The sequence below is a fragment of the Eptatretus burgeri genome, chromosome 9, assembly GCF_056783735.1.
Source record: "Eptatretus burgeri isolate ZD-2024b chromosome 9, Ebu_testis_v1, whole genome shotgun sequence".
NCBI lineage: Eukaryota > Metazoa > Chordata > Myxini > Myxiniformes > Myxinidae > Eptatretus > Eptatretus burgeri.
In genome coordinates, this window is record NC_140969.1 from 105,566,579 (window position 1) to 105,585,974 (window position 19,396).

General features: G+C 45.7%; 1 protein-coding gene and 1 long non-coding RNA gene across 6 annotated transcripts in view; one reads left to right on the forward strand and one right to left on the reverse strand.

Moving 5' to 3' along the window:
- Positions 1–13,631, reverse strand: part of M1AP (meiosis 1 associated protein) — a 64,664-nt gene extending 51,033 nt beyond the window's left edge. For 2 of the 5 annotated variants that reach the window (XM_085896521.1, XM_085896516.1), the window contains exons 1-4: positions 11,709–12,264; positions 9,094–9,285; positions 8,889–8,984; positions 6,830–6,926 (exon numbers count right to left, since the gene is read on the reverse strand). In XM_085896521.1, coding sequence (XP_085752647.1) covers positions 6,830–6,926; positions 8,889–8,984; positions 9,094–9,285; positions 11,709–11,975 — 652 coding nt within the window. In that variant the 5' untranslated portion in view covers positions 11,976–12,264. Of the gene's footprint in view, positions 1–6,829; positions 6,927–8,888; positions 8,985–9,093; positions 9,286–11,708; positions 12,266–12,322; positions 12,606–13,503 lie in introns of those variants that run through there. The other 3 variants (XM_085896520.1, XM_085896519.1, XM_085896518.1) reach the window with 3 other exon arrangements.
- A 237-nt stretch (positions 13,632–13,868) lies between these two features.
- LOC147020841 (uncharacterized) overlaps positions 13,869–19,396 on the forward strand; it is a 34,629-nt gene continuing 29,101 nt past the window's right edge. Inside the window, exon 1 of the long non-coding RNA XR_015061980.1 lies at positions 13,869–13,997. This is a non-coding gene — a long non-coding RNA (uncharacterized LOC147020841). The remainder of the gene's footprint in view (positions 13,998–19,396) is intronic.

A 19,396-nucleotide genomic window follows, 5' to 3' on the forward strand; every position in this document is an offset into this window, starting at 1 on the left:
TGTATTCCAGTGTTTGACCAGCTCATTATTCCAGCAAGGTCTACAGAGAAGGAAGAGGCTGCGACCTGCCTTTCTGACTGAAGAGTGATGCTATGGCAAAGGTGGAATCATCAGCAAAGAGATAAAGAGGATTTTCCAGAGATCATTGATGAAGATCAAGAATAGAATATAACTGGGTCCAGAACACTGCCTTTGGACACTCCAGCCTTGACAGGGAGAGGAGATAAAAGGATTCCATTGAGAGCCACACATTGGCTACGGAAGTTGAGGAAGTCAGTAAGCCATGTATGGAGTTGGCCTTGGATGCAATAGGCAGAGAGTTTGGAGAGTAAGGCAGAGTGCCAGACTATCAAAAGCTAGAGAAATGTCTTGAGAGATGGACCTGATCTCATATCTAACATTGAGGGCTTCCATTCATTGTTGGGAGTGCAGAATCAGCATGTTCAGAGTCGAGTGACCTGGTCTGAATTAGAACTGACGTTCTGAGATTAGACCATTGGGGATAGGAAGATATTGAGATAGGAAGGATTTGATGTCAACTGTGATGATGGATTATATGATCTTGCTGATGACTGGAAGTAAGCTAATAGGTCTGTAACTAAGAGCATCTGTTTTTGCACCATGTTTGTGTAATGCAGTGAAGTTTGCTGACTTCCAAGTAGTGGGAGATTACAGAGGGCAAAAGGTAAGATGTGCAAGAGCAGCAGAGCAGCTTTTTAGGACACGTGAGCTGATGCTGTCCAGGCCAGTTGCGGAATCAGTCGAGAATTGTCAGAAATCTTTCCACCTTCTCAAGTGAGAAATACACAGAGTCCAGGAGCAGTTGCATATGAGAGGGTGTAGGGTAGATGTCAGGAATGGGTGGTTGGTTACAAGATTTGGAAGCAAACAGAATTGAAGCATTCGGCCTTCTCATGAGTAGAGTTGGCTGTGATGCCATCTGAAGTGAGGGAAGGGATGTAAAGGGAGCATACTCCAGAGACAAACTTATGAAGGTGCCACCAGGTGTTTGAGGAGGGAGACAACTTTGAAAGTTCATTCTTAAGGTTGAACAGACGTTGTTTTCTTGCTGTGCTGTGAGTGGACACACACTTGTTGCCGGCTTTGTGGAATTATTTCTGGCTTCAGTAAAATGTCTGTTATCAAAAAAAGAATAGTCATGGCTGGTAGATCATGTACGAGACATGCAAATGAGGTACATCATGCATCAGAAGGTGGATGGCGGTCATATTACATAAGCATAGGGGAAAGACCGGTGGTGGAAACTGTGCCAATTTTGCATCCTAACACTGAGAACAGCAAAATTGCAGACAACTTGCCAGAAAGAAGGAGGGAAAAAGTTGAAGATCTAAAAACCATTCTATTTAAAAGATGTCACATGGAGCTTAGCCTGAACCTTATTTTCAATTTCAACAAATTGACAAACCTATATAAAAAAGTATGATGAAGGCAAATGGTGATCCAACCAAGATAATGATTATATTTTTTATGGCGCTATCTGGTCTTCACTGGTACTGATGGTATCAATGACACAATGGCCTGCAAAAGTATTCACCTCCGACCGGCTACCAATAACGCCACATTTAGATGAATTACAAATTATGTAGAAACAATTTTTCCAAATGAACTTTTTTATTAATAACTCAAGAGATCAAACTAAACATTGTGAAAGTTGAAGGAAGCTACATGTCAGGAATGCGTGTAAAAACAGGTACAAAGCAATTGCTCTAGTTCTGCCAAGTGTGATGGGGATCTTCGATGGACTGCAATCTTTAAGTCTCACCATAAATGTTCAATTGGGTTCAAGTCAGAACTTTGTCTGGACCACTCAATAACATGAATTTTCTTCTTATTCAGCCACTCCAGTGTGGCCTTAGCTTTGTGCTTTTGATTATTGTCCTGATGAAATGTGAATCTCCTACCCAGTTTCAGATTCATGGCTGACTCAAGCAGGTTTTCAGAGGATTCTCCTGTACTTTACACCGTCTATAGTCCCTTTTGTCCTCATAAGCTTGCCAGTCCCTGATGATGAAAAACAGCTCCATAACATGATGCTGCCATTACTGTACTTGACAGTAGCGATGGTGTTAACTTGGTAATGTGCAGTGTTGGTTTTGTGCCAGAAGTAACACTTTGAATTTAGACCAAAAACTTCAATTTTTCTCTCCTCTGACCACATGCCTGCAGTATCAATAAGATGCTTTTTGCAAATTCCATATGTAGTTGTTGAGTTGGATGTCAGAAGTGTTACTACCCCAACTGCTGACCCTCCAATCAACTGTGATCCACCTTCGTTTGTGGAAACACAGGCTGTGGTGAACTGGTTGAAATGGGGTAAAGCTCCTGGGATCTGTGGTATTCATGCTGAACTTCAAGGCTGGTGGAAATGCTGCACTTGTGTCGTTGCATGCAGTTCTGTGCTCTATTTGAAACACAGGCATCATCCCAAATGAATGAAAGAGGGGCCTTGTTGTCCCTCTCTGGAAAGGGAAGGGTGATCGACAAGACTGCAACAACGACCAAAGGGTGATGCTGCTCTCAGTGCCAGGCAAGGTCTTTGCGAGGATAATTCTTCATAGGGTTCACCACCATCTGCTGGAGCAGCAGCACCCAGAGCAGTCAGGCTTTACACCAAAGAGGTCAACGATTGACCGTATCCTTGCTCTTCGGGTCCTCGTGGAACGCAGACGAGAGTTTCAGCAGGGGCTGCTTGCAACCTATGTTGATCTCTGCAAAGCATTTGATTCAGTGAATCTGGATGCCCTCTGGAGGATTCTTGGCCTTTGTGGGGTGTCACCAAAACTGATCAATCTGATGTCTGAACTACACTCTGGAACTGAGTGCTGTGAGATGTGATGGCTCCATCTCTGATTTATTTCCAGTTGTTACTGGAATTCGTCAGGGGTGTGTGCTGGCCCCCACACTTTTCAGCACTTGTATGGAATGGATTCTGGGGAGGATGTCGGAGAAATCAAGTTGCGGTGCATTGTTTGGGAATGTCAAGTCCTCTGACCTTGATTTTGCAGAAGATGCAGTCATCTTTGCAGAGACTGGGTATTCTTTTGGGGGCCCTCGAGGCGCTGAATGAGGAGTTGGAGCCGCTGGGCTTATGGGTTTCCTGGGTAAAAACTAAGATCCAGGCTTTCAATGACATCTTGTCTGTACCTGTTTGTGGTAAGGATGTTGAGGTCAAGGAAAAATTCACTTACCTTGGCAGTGATATTCATGTCTCCACTGGCTGTGAGTCAGAGGCTAATAGATGTCTAGGTCAGGCCTGTGGAGTCATGGATTCACTGGATCATGGCTCTCAGTACCTGGGCAGGAGGACAAAAGTCAGAATCTTCAGGTCCTTGATGTGAGACTTGGACTCTCACCAGGGATCTGAGATGGAGACTTAATTCCTTCACTACCAGGTCTCTTTGGAGAATCCTTAGCTATCGCTAGTCGGACTTTGTATCCAACGAGCAGTTGCTGAGAGAGACTCAAATGAGATTTGTTACATGTATAGTCTCTGAGCATCAGCTGCAGCTGCATGGACATGTGGCACTTTTCCTGACGCTTACCCTGCTCACCAGATTCTCCCAGCGAGGGAACCTCGTGAGTGGAGGAGGTCAACGGGCCAACCATGTGTCTCGTGGTTGCAGCAGGATGATCAGCATGTCAAGCAGATGGGGATGGGCCAAGCATTTGCCTGGGGGATGGCCAGACGGAGGCTCCTGGAGTACCGGCAGAAGTTGGATGCAGCGACGTGCTGCTCCGGCACATGCTCCCATATCTGACCTGACCTGACCTGTCCATAGAGACCAGCTTTGTGAAGGGAACAGGATGTTGTTGATTGATGAACACAGACCACCATCTCAACAAGCTCAAATGACATCATTGTGATGCATCAGGTTTGCGATATATTATCTGTGCTAATGCCCGGCTTGATTCCCGCAAACAAAATTCAAGCAGCTTGCCTAGTTTCGGAGATAATGGTATTATATAGGCGATTTCCATTCACGGTGATGTTTTGTCAACTTTTTTTTTCACGGAAGAATTTCCAAAATCGGACATGGTTACTACCTGCGCGTGGGCTTTCTGCATATACATGGCAAGTTTCACGAAGATCAGATGAAAACTCTGGGTTGTGAAACAAAAAATGTCAAAAAATAGGAATGACGTCATAAAAATTGATATGATGTCATAGTGATGAATCATATGTGCGGTAATTCATCTCTGCTAATGCCCTGTTCGATTCCCGCAAACAGAATTTAAAAAGCTTGCCTAGTTTGAGATAATTTTTTTGGCGATTTCCATTAGCGGAGATATTTTGACGTCATAACTTTTTTTCTAGGAGGAATTTTCAAAATCGGAGATGGTTACTGTCTGCGCAGGGTATTTTTACATATACATGCCAAGTTTCAGGAAGTTTCGATGAAAACTGTAGGCTGTGGAACAAAAAAGTCCACAAGAAGAAGATGAAGAACAACAATGTGAGTAAGACCAAGAGATCCTCCACGAGGATCTAAACATTGAGCCTTGCAGATCTTTCAGTCATTGTTGGATTTGCAGTGACATCCTGAACCAGTTTCCTGCTTGCCTGGCTACTGGGTTTTGATGGGTGACCTGATCTGGGTGGAGTCTGGATGGTATGATACGTGTTCCATTTCTTAATGATGGATTTCACCGTACTCAAAGGGATAATGAGTGACTGAAATCTTCTTATGAACGGCACTTCTCCACCACTTTATGTTTGACTTCTTTGGAAAGCTCCTTTGTCTTCACGTTTGCCTTATTGGTTGAGCAAGTGAGTTTCACCTTAAAACTCCTTAGACAAGTAAAGAAGCTAAATTAGCTCACCTGGAACATAGTTCTGGGGAGCTTATGGGATGGCGCATCATCCGTCCATCCACAAATACTTTCAACTTCTTCTCTGAAACTACACATAGGATTTCGATGAAACTTTACCACCGCCTTCATCACCCGTGAGGTACCAAAGTTTGTTCATGCCATTAAAAATTCCACGTCTAAGGGGGTCTACGGTGGGGGGGAGAGGGTGGGGGGGGGTTGCACCCCAAAATAGGTATTTGCTTACTTCTCAGAAACGACGCACACAATTTCTGATGAAACTTTACTATAACCTTCATTACCCATGACGTACTAAAGTTTGTTCATGGCATTAAAAAAAAAATCCATAGGTTCTCTCCATTAAATTAAACTTTCTTCTCCATTAAATATTTTGTGGGTCATCCATGCCTACCAGTGCTTCCCTGGTTATCTTATCCAGCCACTACGAGATGAGCACCCAAGAGTATTGCACCTATGTTTTAAGTGAAACCATTGATTACATACAGGCCTACTTTGTTAATCTCTGAAACCTATTACACTTATTTTGTGACCTTTCAAACAAATAATTTGCTCCTGAAGTGATTTAGGGTGAATAGGGCAAGGGGTTTAACTACTCTGTTAGTCTAACTTGTCCACATTTTAGCTTTATCACTTTGGAGTAGTTTGCGAAGATTCTATATATAAAGTTTGATTTTGAAGGCATCATTATAAATAAGATCAGGTGGCATCAAAACATGAAAACTTTGAAGGGGTGAATACATTTGCAGGCCACTGTAAGTAGTGAAACCACAGTAGCATAGTTTATCGAGCCAGACTTCCTTCCATCCATCCATTGGAACCATACTCTGTGCAGAGCATTGGTGCTGCCTGAGCAGTTTCCTTGGCTATTTGACACAATACTGGACGGGTCGCCACTCCGACAGTATACCAGCAAGCTAGCACCCATTTCGCCAACCTCACAACGTTGACAGGCAGAGTCAACCCCACCTGGTATTAATTCAACAGTCGAGTGGGATTTAAACTCAGGATCCTTGGATCCCAAGCCCACCACCTAACCAATAAGCCAACACCAGGCATAGCCAGACTTCACTGTGGCTTTATGTGATATTTTTTCGTTTCGCTTTCTCAATCATCTCTGATGATGTGCCACTATTGCTGCTCATCGACTCGCACATGGAATAGGCGAGCTATGACCAGCACCATGGCCAAGTTCTTGCCCTATCCAGCAGAGGGCATTGCATCAGCGGCACAGCCACGCCGTCAGCCAACGATGCTACACCTACTTGCAGCCTTGTTTAAGAAAAGAAGAAGATGCATAGAAACACAGATGCAGGAAAACACAATGCTGCACATTCATCTTACATCAAATCTGTCCAGTAACACCTTGAGCTTTCGAGCACATGTGTATCTGTATAGGATGAATATCAAAGTTAACATGTGGAATGGAAGGGGACAGACAAACACGTTGGGGAAGTTTCTGGAGAGAGATGTTTGGGGGAATATTTTGGAATTCGTATTCTGGTTAGGTGATTTTGTTTTGTTGACCCATGAGGGTTAGGTGGAGGGAGAAGACATATTGTAGAGAAGTGTTTTATTGTCATCATTTAAAGCACAAATGGGGATGTTAATGTTCGGGAGAATTTTTGAAAAGGTAAAAAGGCACAGATGGGTAAGATATGCACATTCACTCAAGTGTACGCACTACCACTACTATCTTTGGAGCTCTTAGCTCTGTTTCTTCACCATTTATATAACAATATATCCATGCACCGATTCACTTGAATCTATATCAACATTTGATGGGGCAGACATTTTTCCCCCCCATGCCATCCCTCCATATTGAATACTACTGGACTCCATGTTTACAGCATATGCCTGTTGACGGAGGGAACTAACGAGGAATTCAAACGTTATGGAGACCTGATCACCCGTTGTTCAATTTTCAAACAATTTCGCCAAATGCAAGTCATCATTCAGTTCATTGCAATCTTGAACTTACCATTGCTGTCGATATCCAACGGTGAGGACATCAACTCGGGGCTCATTTGATCGTAATCCAGGTTCAGGGAGCCATTTGGACTCACCATGTGCAGCACCTGAAGAGCATGAGTATTTCTATCAAACGTGTACCGTTTACACATTTTATGACCTCTTGGAGATGCTTTATTAAAACACATTGTGGTTTGTTTGTTTTTCCTGCATTTGCATTGATTCTTGATTCTATCTGAAGAATATAACATTCAAAAACTTGCGTACCTTACTTTTTCTTCATTGCTTAAAGCTAACCGAGGAGCTTGCACAGACATTGCATGTACAAAAAGACATTCGGATACATCATGTACTTGTATATGGATTACATGGGACGTAATACGTAGAAATTGGACAAACCCGGTATCCATCCATCCATCTATTGGGACCATACTCTGTGCAGAGCGTTGGTGCTGCCTAAGCAGTCTCCTTGGCTATTGGGTGCAATCTTGGACGGCTCACCACTCCAACAGGATACCAGCAAGCCGGTTATCATTTTGCCGACCTTAGAAGGATGACAGGCAGAGTCAACCCCACCTGGTATTAATTCAGCAGCCAAGTGGGATTTGAACTCAGGACCCTAGAATCGCAAGCCTACCACCCTAACCATTAAGCCAACACCAGGCATAAACCTGGAATGTAAGATTGCCATGTGCTCAAATGGGAATGTCAAGCAGGCCAGCTTTATTCGATATTAACCTCTACAGGATTATTTTAATATCAGCAGCACCCAAAGGTGATTATCCAAACTACATGAGCAAGCAAGTCATTTGACTGATAACCACTTCACCGAGGTATTACTCTCACTAGTTATTTACATTGCACTGATATTTTATCAGGATTTGAATTGGTTCACTTTCAAAGTGGATGACTTGAACTACCGATGAGATGAGATGAATGAAATAGCAGCCAAAAAGTACCCCTCTCCCTATGTGTAATCAATGATATGTTTCTGATTGTGATGCCGATGGACCATGCTCTGTTACAGAGCATCGATGCTGCCGAAGCAGTTTTATTGTACTAGGTGGTTTGCCATTGTCTTCCAGGCAATAGTTAGTGCAGCAATTTGGAATTTGTTCAGGGCGGCGGTGTGGGATCTTTAATATCCACCAACTAATGCCGGCAGACAACACACCCGTTTAACATGCATCCGAAGGATGGCACGCACATTGATGAATCACCTTGCCTGTGAAACAGCGGGATGAGTTTCTGGCCGGGTCAGGATTGGAACCCAGGCAAAACAGCTTCGAGGCAAGTATGTGCACCTCTTGGCCATCTTGCCAGCACCAATTATACTTATACATATTTAATATAAGGGTATGTTCTTTTGAACATACGAGTCCCTTAGGACCACCAGGTGGCACCATGAATAGATACACAGCGGTAGGTGCTGCCACGAGGCGAGTAGATATTTAGCAGCGTCATCATGGTTGGCGTCTCGCAATATAATATATTAGTGCGATTAAAAATACCGTTTTTTCCTCGCATCTTCATGTTTGTCAAAAAACCAGTGTCAAAGTGCACAACTACAGCTCATAACCTATCCATTGAGGTGTTTTTCGCCCCCCCCCCATGCTTTCCCGTTTTCACGCCACTGTCCACACAAAATTCATCAATCAATTCTATACAGAGTCCAGGGGACTCAATAATGCAAAAACGGTGGCGTTTTTGATCCCATCCGCCAACTTACTCCATACATACTCGCTCTTCTCCATTTCCTCCAAAATATTCGGATCAATCATTTTGTGTTGCTGATGAGGTTATTAATCCCAACACAGAGCTGTCAAGATCAGGTTGTGATGAAAACTTTTGAAAATCCATTTGTGCCCTTCTCCTTTTGGGTTGTGCATGTATGGTTGTGCCCTACAGAGCTCTTATCTTCATTTTACCCCAACTACACTGTCCTTATCGTTTTCCTGCTCTATTCTTCTTTCCCAATGCACTTGTACATTCACTCCTCCCCTACTGACTTACCCACCATCTCTCTCTGAATTAAATACAACAAAAAACACTTTTCAAAATGTAAAAACCTGAAGTCTCTTCAGATTCTCCAGGTCAAGTTGCTTTAAGGTGACCTCAAGGGACTTGACGACACTTTGCTGTGCGTGCCATGACATCACGGTCACCTGTGCATCACAAGGTAGATGAAAGTTCGTACTCCTCGTATCGTGACGTTTCACGTGTATTATAACAAACGGGTCATTATGAATATATTACAATTGTTTAGCAACTCACTTCAAGGGAGCATTTTTTGAGGCCCATTGTTTGTTTCAGCAGGGGGAGGTGTTGTCGAAACTGAGTCATGCTATGCTGAATAGCAGTCCGTAGTTCATCGATGCGATCGGATGTCACACGGTCCCCGTGACTAGCAAACATCCTTAGTTCCGCCAAACATTGCTGGATACGTGGGAAGCTGCCCTTTACATGCTACGGGTTGACAAATTGAAAACAGGAACTCATTACTGCATAGTGGCCTTGCAAGTAATATCATAACTTGCAAGTAAGAGGGTGTGGCTAGGCAGGGTCAATGGGGGTAATAAAGATTGTGGGTAAGGGTGGGGGTGACATGACATGAGATGCTGCGTAGCCCTGTAGGGAAGAGTGGGATGGAATAGAGTACCTATATATAGAGAGTAGCGACAACTCAGCTATAGGCGCCATTTTGTTTCACTCTGGATAACGCGCGGTGCGTGCGCTACCGCCGTAGCAGCATGCATGAATGAAGCAATACATCAGGAGGGTGGGATACATCACTGGACATATATATATATATATATATTTATTCTCATGTTTTACTCGGCCAAAGATCTTGATTATAGAATCAATGGGGTTGAAAGTGATAAAATGTTAAAATGCATGTACTCATTACACGGGAAACTCAGAGTAAGTTTGCCAGAGAACGAGACATTTGGGAGAAACTCGGCCTGTGTAGGCTTATGACATGAAGTCGAGCCAAATAAAAATCTCGAGTCCATAGGCCTAAGTTGGGGCCTCAATTTGATCCATACCTGCCCCTACCCATCCCTCCCCACCTCACCCATCTTTACTTTTTTCATCTCACCACATTATCATCTCACCCATAACAAACAAAAACAACAAACACCGATACCTACATGTAATTTATCATCATAGTTACCACCCAACACGCTCTCAAACACACCAAAAAGTGACTATGCCAAAATGATTGTATCAGATTTCAAAAATATCTTAACAATTGAAATGACCCTTTTTATGGGCAAAGAATAGTTAATTGCACAGGCCTGCTATGCAATTATTGGATGAATCTATGAAGCACGTTCATGTCAAAATGCTTATGTTAAGTATTCAACTGGTACAATCTTGTGAAGAAACAGTCCATGAAAAATCGCAGTAGGTTTGACTTGCTATTTTATTTCTGTCAACAGTGTTCCATCAATTTGCAAGATGATGAACGATAAAGAAATGCTACAAATTATAAGTACAGGTAACTCTGCTTAACTTGAATCTCTTGGGACCACAGAAATCTGTTCGACGTAGAACAAATCTGCCTCACAGAAGGTAAATAACACGTCTTGCATAATACGGTTTCAAAATTTGTTTAAACTTGTGCGATTATTCGACTTAATAAGGCTGACTTACATGCATGCAGAGTTACCTGTATTGTTCATACACTGCAGGCATTTTCAAATTCAAGTGTATAAATATGTAATATCATGATTAGTTATATATTCGTGTTTACAGCAAAATTAATTTTGGTGAAATATTAACAACTTGACAGCAAGTTTTCAAGACAATACTACATGATTGATGATTCTGAACAAAAATGGAAATACACCAAATGAAAGTATGAAGGTCAGAGATTGTAGGCTAGATTTTTTTTTCTGAAACCCCATCTAATGTGTTGCCATGGTAACCAAATAAACAGACAATTCATTACAAATTGTGTATTTTCATAAGAATGTGCAATTAAGTGATAAATATGTAAATTAATTGGGTTGCTAAATAATGATTGCCCATATTGTTAGCTTTCTAGATGCCAACATCCCAGACTACCATTGATCCTTACTGGGGTTATGATAATAAATAAGATCAACGGCATGCATAAAGAGGGCCCCCAAATTTAAAGCATTTCATTTTTGGGGCAGGCATGGGGGCAGTGGTTCTATAGGTAATTTTTTGTTCCTATTTAATCATACAGGCTATAAATCAAATAAATCAATAATAATATCAATTGCTGCTATGATTGATATAATTCTTATTACAATAATCTTTACCATGGTAACACATTCAACGCATATACAGTAAGACTTATATACCATACATGTCAATGTCCATATGTGTACATTATTTTGCCCTTTTTTTTAGTCTAAAACTTGACTGGTTTTTGGTCAACATAAGAAATAGACAAATACCAAAATTGTTCATCAAATTACTTATCAAAACAACGAATTTTCTCTTCTTTCCATGGAGCCACGGCATGCACCATTTTCGCTATACACCAAGATAGTAATGGGCCTATGAAAGTATGAGTGGAAATTTGAAGCCAAATTTGACATTTTGGACCAACTTTGAGTTTGAACCAAAAATAAAAATGCTGCAAAAGTTCTAGATCTACTACTAGTAGATCTAGACTCTATTAGTTTTTGAGACCCACGGCCAACATTGATGAATGACCTTCAAACACAATTTCACAACATATGAAGGAATGTTTTTTGAATTATTTTTATGTATTACAAAGAATTGGATTTTCATAACAATGTCATAATGATTAATAATAATGGCATTCCAATGAATAAGGTGCGCAGACACAGTCACTTCCTTCATACATACGCTGATATTAATACATGGGACTGATACAGCCCTTCTCTTACCTCACACAAACATGATGAAGAAGTAGGCTTCCATCCCACTCTACTCACTTTTTGCTCCCATATCTTCCGTCTTTTTGCATCTGTTGGAAACCTATACATCCTGTACCCCTTCTCAGATTTGTTGCTGCACCCAAAGGCGCAACAACCCGTCATTTTGACTAATAAAGTTTCACTCAGTTTCAAACTCGGTCTCTCCGAGCTCACTCGGTGAAGATCTGGATTCGATGCGTAGCTTGGCGCTAGAGTGTGAAACAAAATGGCGCCCATGTGTCACGTGACCATCAAATTCTGGTCCCCCTATGTCGCTACTCTCTATATATAGGTACTCTAGGATGGAAGAGCCGATGGAAGGTGGTTCCACAGGTTGGAAAGATTGAAGCGAATCTGTAATTGTCAGCTACGGAACCACTCTCGAGCCTCAGCATAACACGCCGTGTTCCAATTGTTGCAGATCAGGAAGGTAGAATTGAAATTTGGTAAAGGTACGACAAGGTAAAGGCATCCGCTTTTGAATAAAAACATTGCAGGACATCTTCATATACATTAAAGGCAAACAAAAAGTAATCATCATAGAGTGCCAGGAGGGTTGAACTTCACGAATACAGCGTCCTTACTATAAAGGGTAGCAAACACTCGAAACATTTGTGCACAACGTAGAGAGAAAAGAGCGGAAGGCGGTTTGGCCCGCCGAGGTTGCAAGCAACAGCAAAGAAGTTTCCCAGGGCCTGGCAGAGTACCGAGCACTGCTCGTGGTCGAAAGGCGATGCACAGTCCACGAGAAGCACGTGGCACGGCTGTCGGCTGAACGCGGTTCGGTGACTCTTCTCCAGCGAGAGGTAGGAACCAGCTGCCATGGTTGTATCTCCTCGGTTTGCCAATCACCATTTGCAGCACAACCTGATGCGGGGTGTGAAAATGAGCATGCGGATGCATTTTCTCAAAACTCGTCAAAATATCGTTAGCGTAGTAAACTCAGCAAAACAAATATTAAATGAATAAATTGACGAGAAACTAGCGGTGTGTCCAGGGACTCGGTTGGCAAGTGGAGAGGCACGTTTGACGGGGGAATTGATCCGTTTCCCACAAGAGATATCGGCATCGTGAGTTCAAATCCCATTTACGACGTTCGTTTGTACATTTGCCGTCTCAAGGCTGGCAGGACAGTGTGAAGGTACGCACGCTCGCCTCCGGAGCTGTCCACTTCAGGTTCCAATATCGACCCAGCTGTAAACTGCCACCCTGGTGTTTTGCAGGCGGGGCGAGGCATCAACGCGTCCCCTTGGATGGACATTAAGCTGGGTGTCCATGTGCTGGACATTGAAGATCCCACTGTATCTTTCCTGAAGGGTGGGTGTAGTTATCGCCGGCATTCTGAACGAGATTTCCGCTTTAACCTACAGGGGGCACTGCATCGATTACACAGCAACACTCCCATCAATGATGCGAACCAGGAGGCACGTGTGCTGCACACACGACGTTGATCCTCTCTTTCGTCACGACGTTTACGACGATACCTGTTATTTATACGCAGCGGTTAAAGGATTCACGAACTTTTAACAAAATGCGATCGTGTGTGAGGAGGTTTAATTATCAAAAAATACATTTAATTCGCTCTGTGACCCCGAAAACGACGTTCTCGCCATCTGGCGGTTCTTCGTTATCGAATTCAATGGCTTCGTTTGACTTTGAGCGCCATTCGCCTCACGAAACAAACAAACTGTTTATTTATATCATGAAATAAAAACAAGGAATAAAATACAACGATAACATTATGACCACAAAGACATCGGATCACCTCAGAATCTCGATCGTTTTAACGTTTAAACGCGAGTTTTCCTGAAAAAAAAAAAAGGAATACAAACGACAAGCCATCGACGCTCCACGCGTCGCTCGTCTGACGTCACGCAATGACGTAGGTTCGCTGCGACCTTGCGGAGGTCGACGGAGCCACATTGGCTTTCATTTGGGAAGTTTTTATTATTTATGACAAAATCACCAGCAAATATTACTCGAAAATGTTTTTTTATGAAACGAATGCCTTCTATATAAAGATGCGTCATGCAAAATTATTCGATGTGCAAGAATTTATCGCTGAGTGGCATTTGAATTTTTTATACAACATACTATAAGTACATGAACATTCAAAATACACCGCCCCATGCCAAATAAATAAATAAATAATTCCCTCCAGCGCGCGACATTGCTGGGGCGCCTTTGGCGACAAGCGATGCCGGCGTGCGGCACATGGAGAAGGAATTGGGAGGGAGCGGTGCACTTCTGACTTCTGAGGTGAATGTACACGAATGATACATCGTTTATGTGTACAAATCTACTTCTGAGGTGAATGTACACGAATGATACATCGTTTATGTGTACAAATCTACTTCTGAGGTGAATGTGTGTAAATGACATCGGTGAAGCACATGGAGTCGGAATTAGGAGGGAGCGGTGTACAATGAGTGATTGATTGATTGATTGTAGTGTGTACTAGGTGCGGTGGGACGCAAGAAGCACGCGGGCCGCCATCTACTCCGCTTTATTGCGCGACCAGAAGCACAGTCCTGCCACCCCTAGCGGGCGAGGCATGATATACGAAAACCCAATCACGTGACACAGCACACTCCTCCCCCCGTAAAATGACCCGTCACATAACGAACGGATAATCACAACATGACCATCGGAAACCCATCAACACTCATAATCCTCCAAGTACCGCGGCCGCACCCTGACCCGCCTCGGACGGGCAGCGCCACCAGACAGTCCAGGCTCAGATGCCTCCCGGCTCGGTCGAGGTGACACCCTCACCGGACTCGCACTTTCCGCAACACCAGCTACCCCCGACTGCCCAGCCTGCTCGACGTCCCCGGGTAGGACGGCATCAGGCGAAGACCCCCTCGGCGCCGGCCCAGCCAGTCCCGGCGATACAACGTCAGGTGCCGGCGAGACTACCGGTGGGGGCCCCACAACGTTCGGCTCGGGGAGGTTTGGGGGGGGGTGACTCTGAACAGCTATCATGCATCTGGTCCACGTGCCGCTTCCACACATCCCCACCATCAGTCCGCACCATGCAATTCGCCAGCCCTAGCACCACAGAGACCACCGCCGGCACCCATTTGGAACTGTGGAAATAATTGCGCACCATCACCCGCTGCCCCACCTCGAAGCTGCGCAGCCGCGTCGGACGCGACACTGCCCCACTCCCTGACCCCCCAGGTCGCAGCAAATCCAACCTGGACCGCAAAGCCCGTCCATCGAGACGAATGGCAGGCGAATCACCCGTGACAGAATGAACTGCGTTCCTGTAATGGAGCAAAAAGACATCGACTACCGTCTGCACAGGTGCAACACCCCCCCTGCGCAAAGCCCGCTTCAACATCTTGACAAACAACTCAGCTTGGCCATTCGTCTCAGGATGATACGGTGCGGACCTTAGATGTCGAATACCATTCTGGCGCATAAACTCATCAAATACACCCGCGATGAACTGCGGACCATTATCAGAGACCAGGATCTCCGGCAACCCTTTATTAGCAAAGATCGTCCGCAGCTTCTCTACTGTAATGTTTGCTGAAGTATGCTGCATTACTACAACCTCCGGCCATTTAGAGAATGCATCAATCACAATCAAAAACATCTTGCCATTAACCGGTCCTGCAAAATCTACATGGACCCTCTGCCAAGCTCGGTCTGGCACAGGCCAGAGACCCGAAGCTCGACGCGGGTTATCAGCATCTGTCTGGCACGTGGCGCAACGCTTAACCAACTGCTCAATGTCTTTGTCCAACCCCGGCCACCACAACAGGCTATGAGCAAGACTCTTGGTCTTCACGATGCCCAGGTGACTGACATGCAGTTCTTCCAAACACCGCTGCCTGAACCTCGGTGGAATCACGGTCCTCATTCCCCACATTATGCACCGTTGGACCAACGACAGCTCCGCTGCGCGTGACGTGAAAGGTTGAAATGCCGGTGTCGAAGGCAGATCGCTCCAATTCCCCGTAGAAATCGCCTGGACGACACGGGCAAGCACCGGATCACGAGCCGACTCCACCGCAACCTGCCTGGCCGTGACCGGCCCGCTTTGGACCTGGTCCAGCGCGAACACATCAACCCGGTCGCCCAACTCAGACGCAGCTGGACCCTCCGCACACGGCAAGCGTGAGAGCCCGTCGCAGTTAGCATGCTCCTCGGTGCTTCGGAACTGAATATCATAATCGTAAGCACCCAGAAACAGACACCACCGCTGTATTCGCGCGGCTGCTACCACCGGCACCCCGCGTTCGGGTCTCAGGATGAATTGAAGCGGTTTGTGATCCGTCTGTAAAGTGAAATGCCGCCCCAGCAGATATTGATGAAACCTCCGCACACCCCAGACGAGGCTGAGAGCCTCCCACTCAATCTGGGCATATCTGCGCTCTGCTGTGGACAGGGTTCGGGATGCAAAACAAACAGGCCGCTCGGAACCATCGTCCATCCTGTGGGAGAGCACTGCCCCGATGCCATATGCAGAGCTGTCGCATGCCAATAGGAGCGGACGCGCAGGCTCGTAGTGCACGAGGACCGTATCCTCTGTGAGCAGCCGCTTGACGCGGTCGAACGACGCCTGGTGTGCAGGCCCCCAAACCCAGCGCTCGTCCTTCTTGAGCAACCGCGTCAACGGCGCAAGTTGTGAGCTGAGCCCGCGCACGAACCTTTGGTAATACTGGGCCATGCCAATGAACGAGCGCAGCTGCGTCTTGTCGCGAGGCGGTGGCATGCGCTGAATCGCCTCCACCTTCCGAGGACCTTTCAACAGCCCCTCCGGAGTGATGATGTGCCCGAGGTATTCCAAGCGCTGCTTGAAGAACGCGCACTTGTCCCTGTTTAAGCGCAGGCCGCACGCTTCTAGCTTCGTCAGCACTCGGGCAATGTTCGCCAGATGCTCGTCTGCCGTTTTTCCCGCAATGAGTACATCGTCCAGGTAGGTCTGAGCGGGCAGGCCAATGCAAACCTGATCCATAGCTTTCTGCCACAAAGCTGGGGCCGAAGCAATCCCAAAACAGAGTCGGGTATATCGATGGAGTCCTTGACACGTGTTGATTGTTAAAAGCTCGCTACTCCCGGGATCCATCGGCAGGTGAAAATATGCATCACGCAGGTCTAGCTTCGTGAAGTATCGACTCCCCGCCAATCGCGCATATATTTCATCGATTGACGGCAATGGATATTGCTCCACGCTGAGCCCCGGGTTAACTGTGGATTTGAAGTCCCCGCACAATCGGACGTCCCCATTCCGTTTCAGCACCGTGACAACCGGGGTGGCCCAATCCGAGCATGACACCCGTTCGATCACTCCACAGGCCTCTAGCCTATCCAGTTCACCCTTGACCTTGTCCCGCAGAGCATACGGCACCGGACGTGGTTTACAAAACCGAGGAACCACCCCCTCCTTCAAGAAGAGTTTCGCCTCCATGCTCTTGAGTTTTCCAAGGTCGCCTCTAAACAACCCTTGATGTCTTTGAAGAATCTCCTCCAACTGATCCTCCCACTGGCTCGGCACGGGTTGCACAAGGTGAACTGCGGCCCAGTCTAGCCTGATGCGGGTCATCCAATCTCGGCCGAGAAGAGACGGCCTCCTCCCCCGCACGACGTACACCCGAAGCGTGGCGACCTGGCCTTGGTACCGCACAGACACGTCTGCCATCCCGACTGGCGTTATCTTCTCGCTGGTGTACGTGAACAGCGCGAGGTTTGACCTGATAAGCTTCAAGCCGTTGAGTCTACGCGCGGTCTGTTCGCCTATGATCGACACAGCCGCTCCCGTATCGACCTGGAACGTGATCGGCGTTTTGTTCACTTCGACTTCCACCGTCATCGGGCGCGCCGTCGTCGGGCCAACTGAACACAGGCTCAACAACGGCCGCTGGTTCTGCCCCGAGTCGCGTCGCATATCGCCGTCCACGACTTTAACGGTGGCCGAAGCCCCACGGCACACACGCGCCAAATGACCCACCTTGTGACAATTCAAACACACGATGCCTTTATACGGGCATGCACGGCGCAGGTGTCGACCTCCACATCCCAAGCATGTCCGCGGGGTCACCCCGCCGCACGCGTGGCCGCGCGGCGACGTCCGACCCGCATCGAAGGTCGTGCGCGCGTTCCGGGGTGCTCGCGACCCCGCGTGGCCGGTGGTGGCTCGAACATCCCCGCGAGTCTGCTTAACCGCCATGTGTGCTTTCATTTTCTCCACAATGTCCCGAAACGCCAGCCCGTCATCCCGGGGCCTGTTCGGTGCCACTGAATCACCCAGCAGCCGATAATGCTCCGGCGAAAGCGAAGCGAGCAAGATCGACTTCTGCTTGCTCTCGTCGACCACATCGTTCGCGTGGAAATAGCATTTCAATTGCTCCGAAAACAATTCGAAGTCGTCCCCGTCGAAAACGGGCATAAGTCCGTATGATCCCATCCTCGTCAGCCAACTAGTGTGTACTAGGTGCGGTGGGACGCAAGAAGCACGCGGGCCGCCATCTACTCCGCTTTATTGCGCGACCAGAAGCACAGTCTTACCACCCCTAGCGGGCGAGGCATGATATACGAAAACCCAATCACGTGACACAGCACACTTTGCATCATTGAAATAAATAAATAATCGAAAAATAATTTCTTACTTAATACCGCTTATTCAGATGACGTCACTGGTCACGTGACTGTGGCAGCTCCGCCATGTTGAGTGGCAAGAAAGTATTACGCGTCGATAACAACCGATAGTCTCCACTTCAACTACACCGTTATTTCTAAGCAAGCGATTTTTTTTTTCTGCAAATGGGTAAGAGTTGTGGTGCCCCGGGATGGACTCAGCGATATACTAAAGGCTCTGGAGTGCAGTTTTACCGCTTTCCCGCCGAAGTCGACCGACGAAATCTTTGGATATCGGTTCTGAGAAGAGAAAAATGGCGACATGGCGAACATGACTGGTTGTGTAGCCTTCATTTTGTCTCCGGTATGTAACTAATTTCTGATACGTTATTTCAGTAGTTGGTAATATGGAATAGGCAAAGCCGAGAAGCGAACGTAGAATTCTTCTTACATTCGCTTCTGACTTTACATAAAACTTGTTCACAACTGTATACTCGCCAACTATACCGTGGTACATGTAAGCGCCGCACAGCTGATGATTTTGACGCAATTTCCGGTTACTTCGGCATGGATTCGAGATCAGCGATCAAATAATGTAAATCACGATTAAAAAATATTTTATGATGATGCGGGAGATATCCTTATTAAAATTAACTTTGGGAAAGAAATAATTGAATAAATAAATAAATAAACGATCACTTCTGGTCAAGAATAAAAGAAATTAAAAGTTCTGGAAAGGGTTTCAAAATCACTCCCGGTAATGTTAAATACAAAATAAACACTTCCTGTCATGAAAAAAATCACTTTCGGAAGTATAAAATTAACTTTGGGAAAAAAATAATTGAATAAATAAATAAACACTTCCGGTCATGATCTCTCGGCATGCATCATTCCCCATGACAAAACCGGAAACAAAAAAAAAACGGAAGCAAAATGGTCATAGCCAACGACACGGATTCACAATTGCCAGGGTATTGTGTTGTTTTTGTTGTTTCCTATTCTCTTACGTGCATGCGTTAAGTAATATTCACAAGATAGAAATAAAACCCAATCGTGTTTATACACCGCAC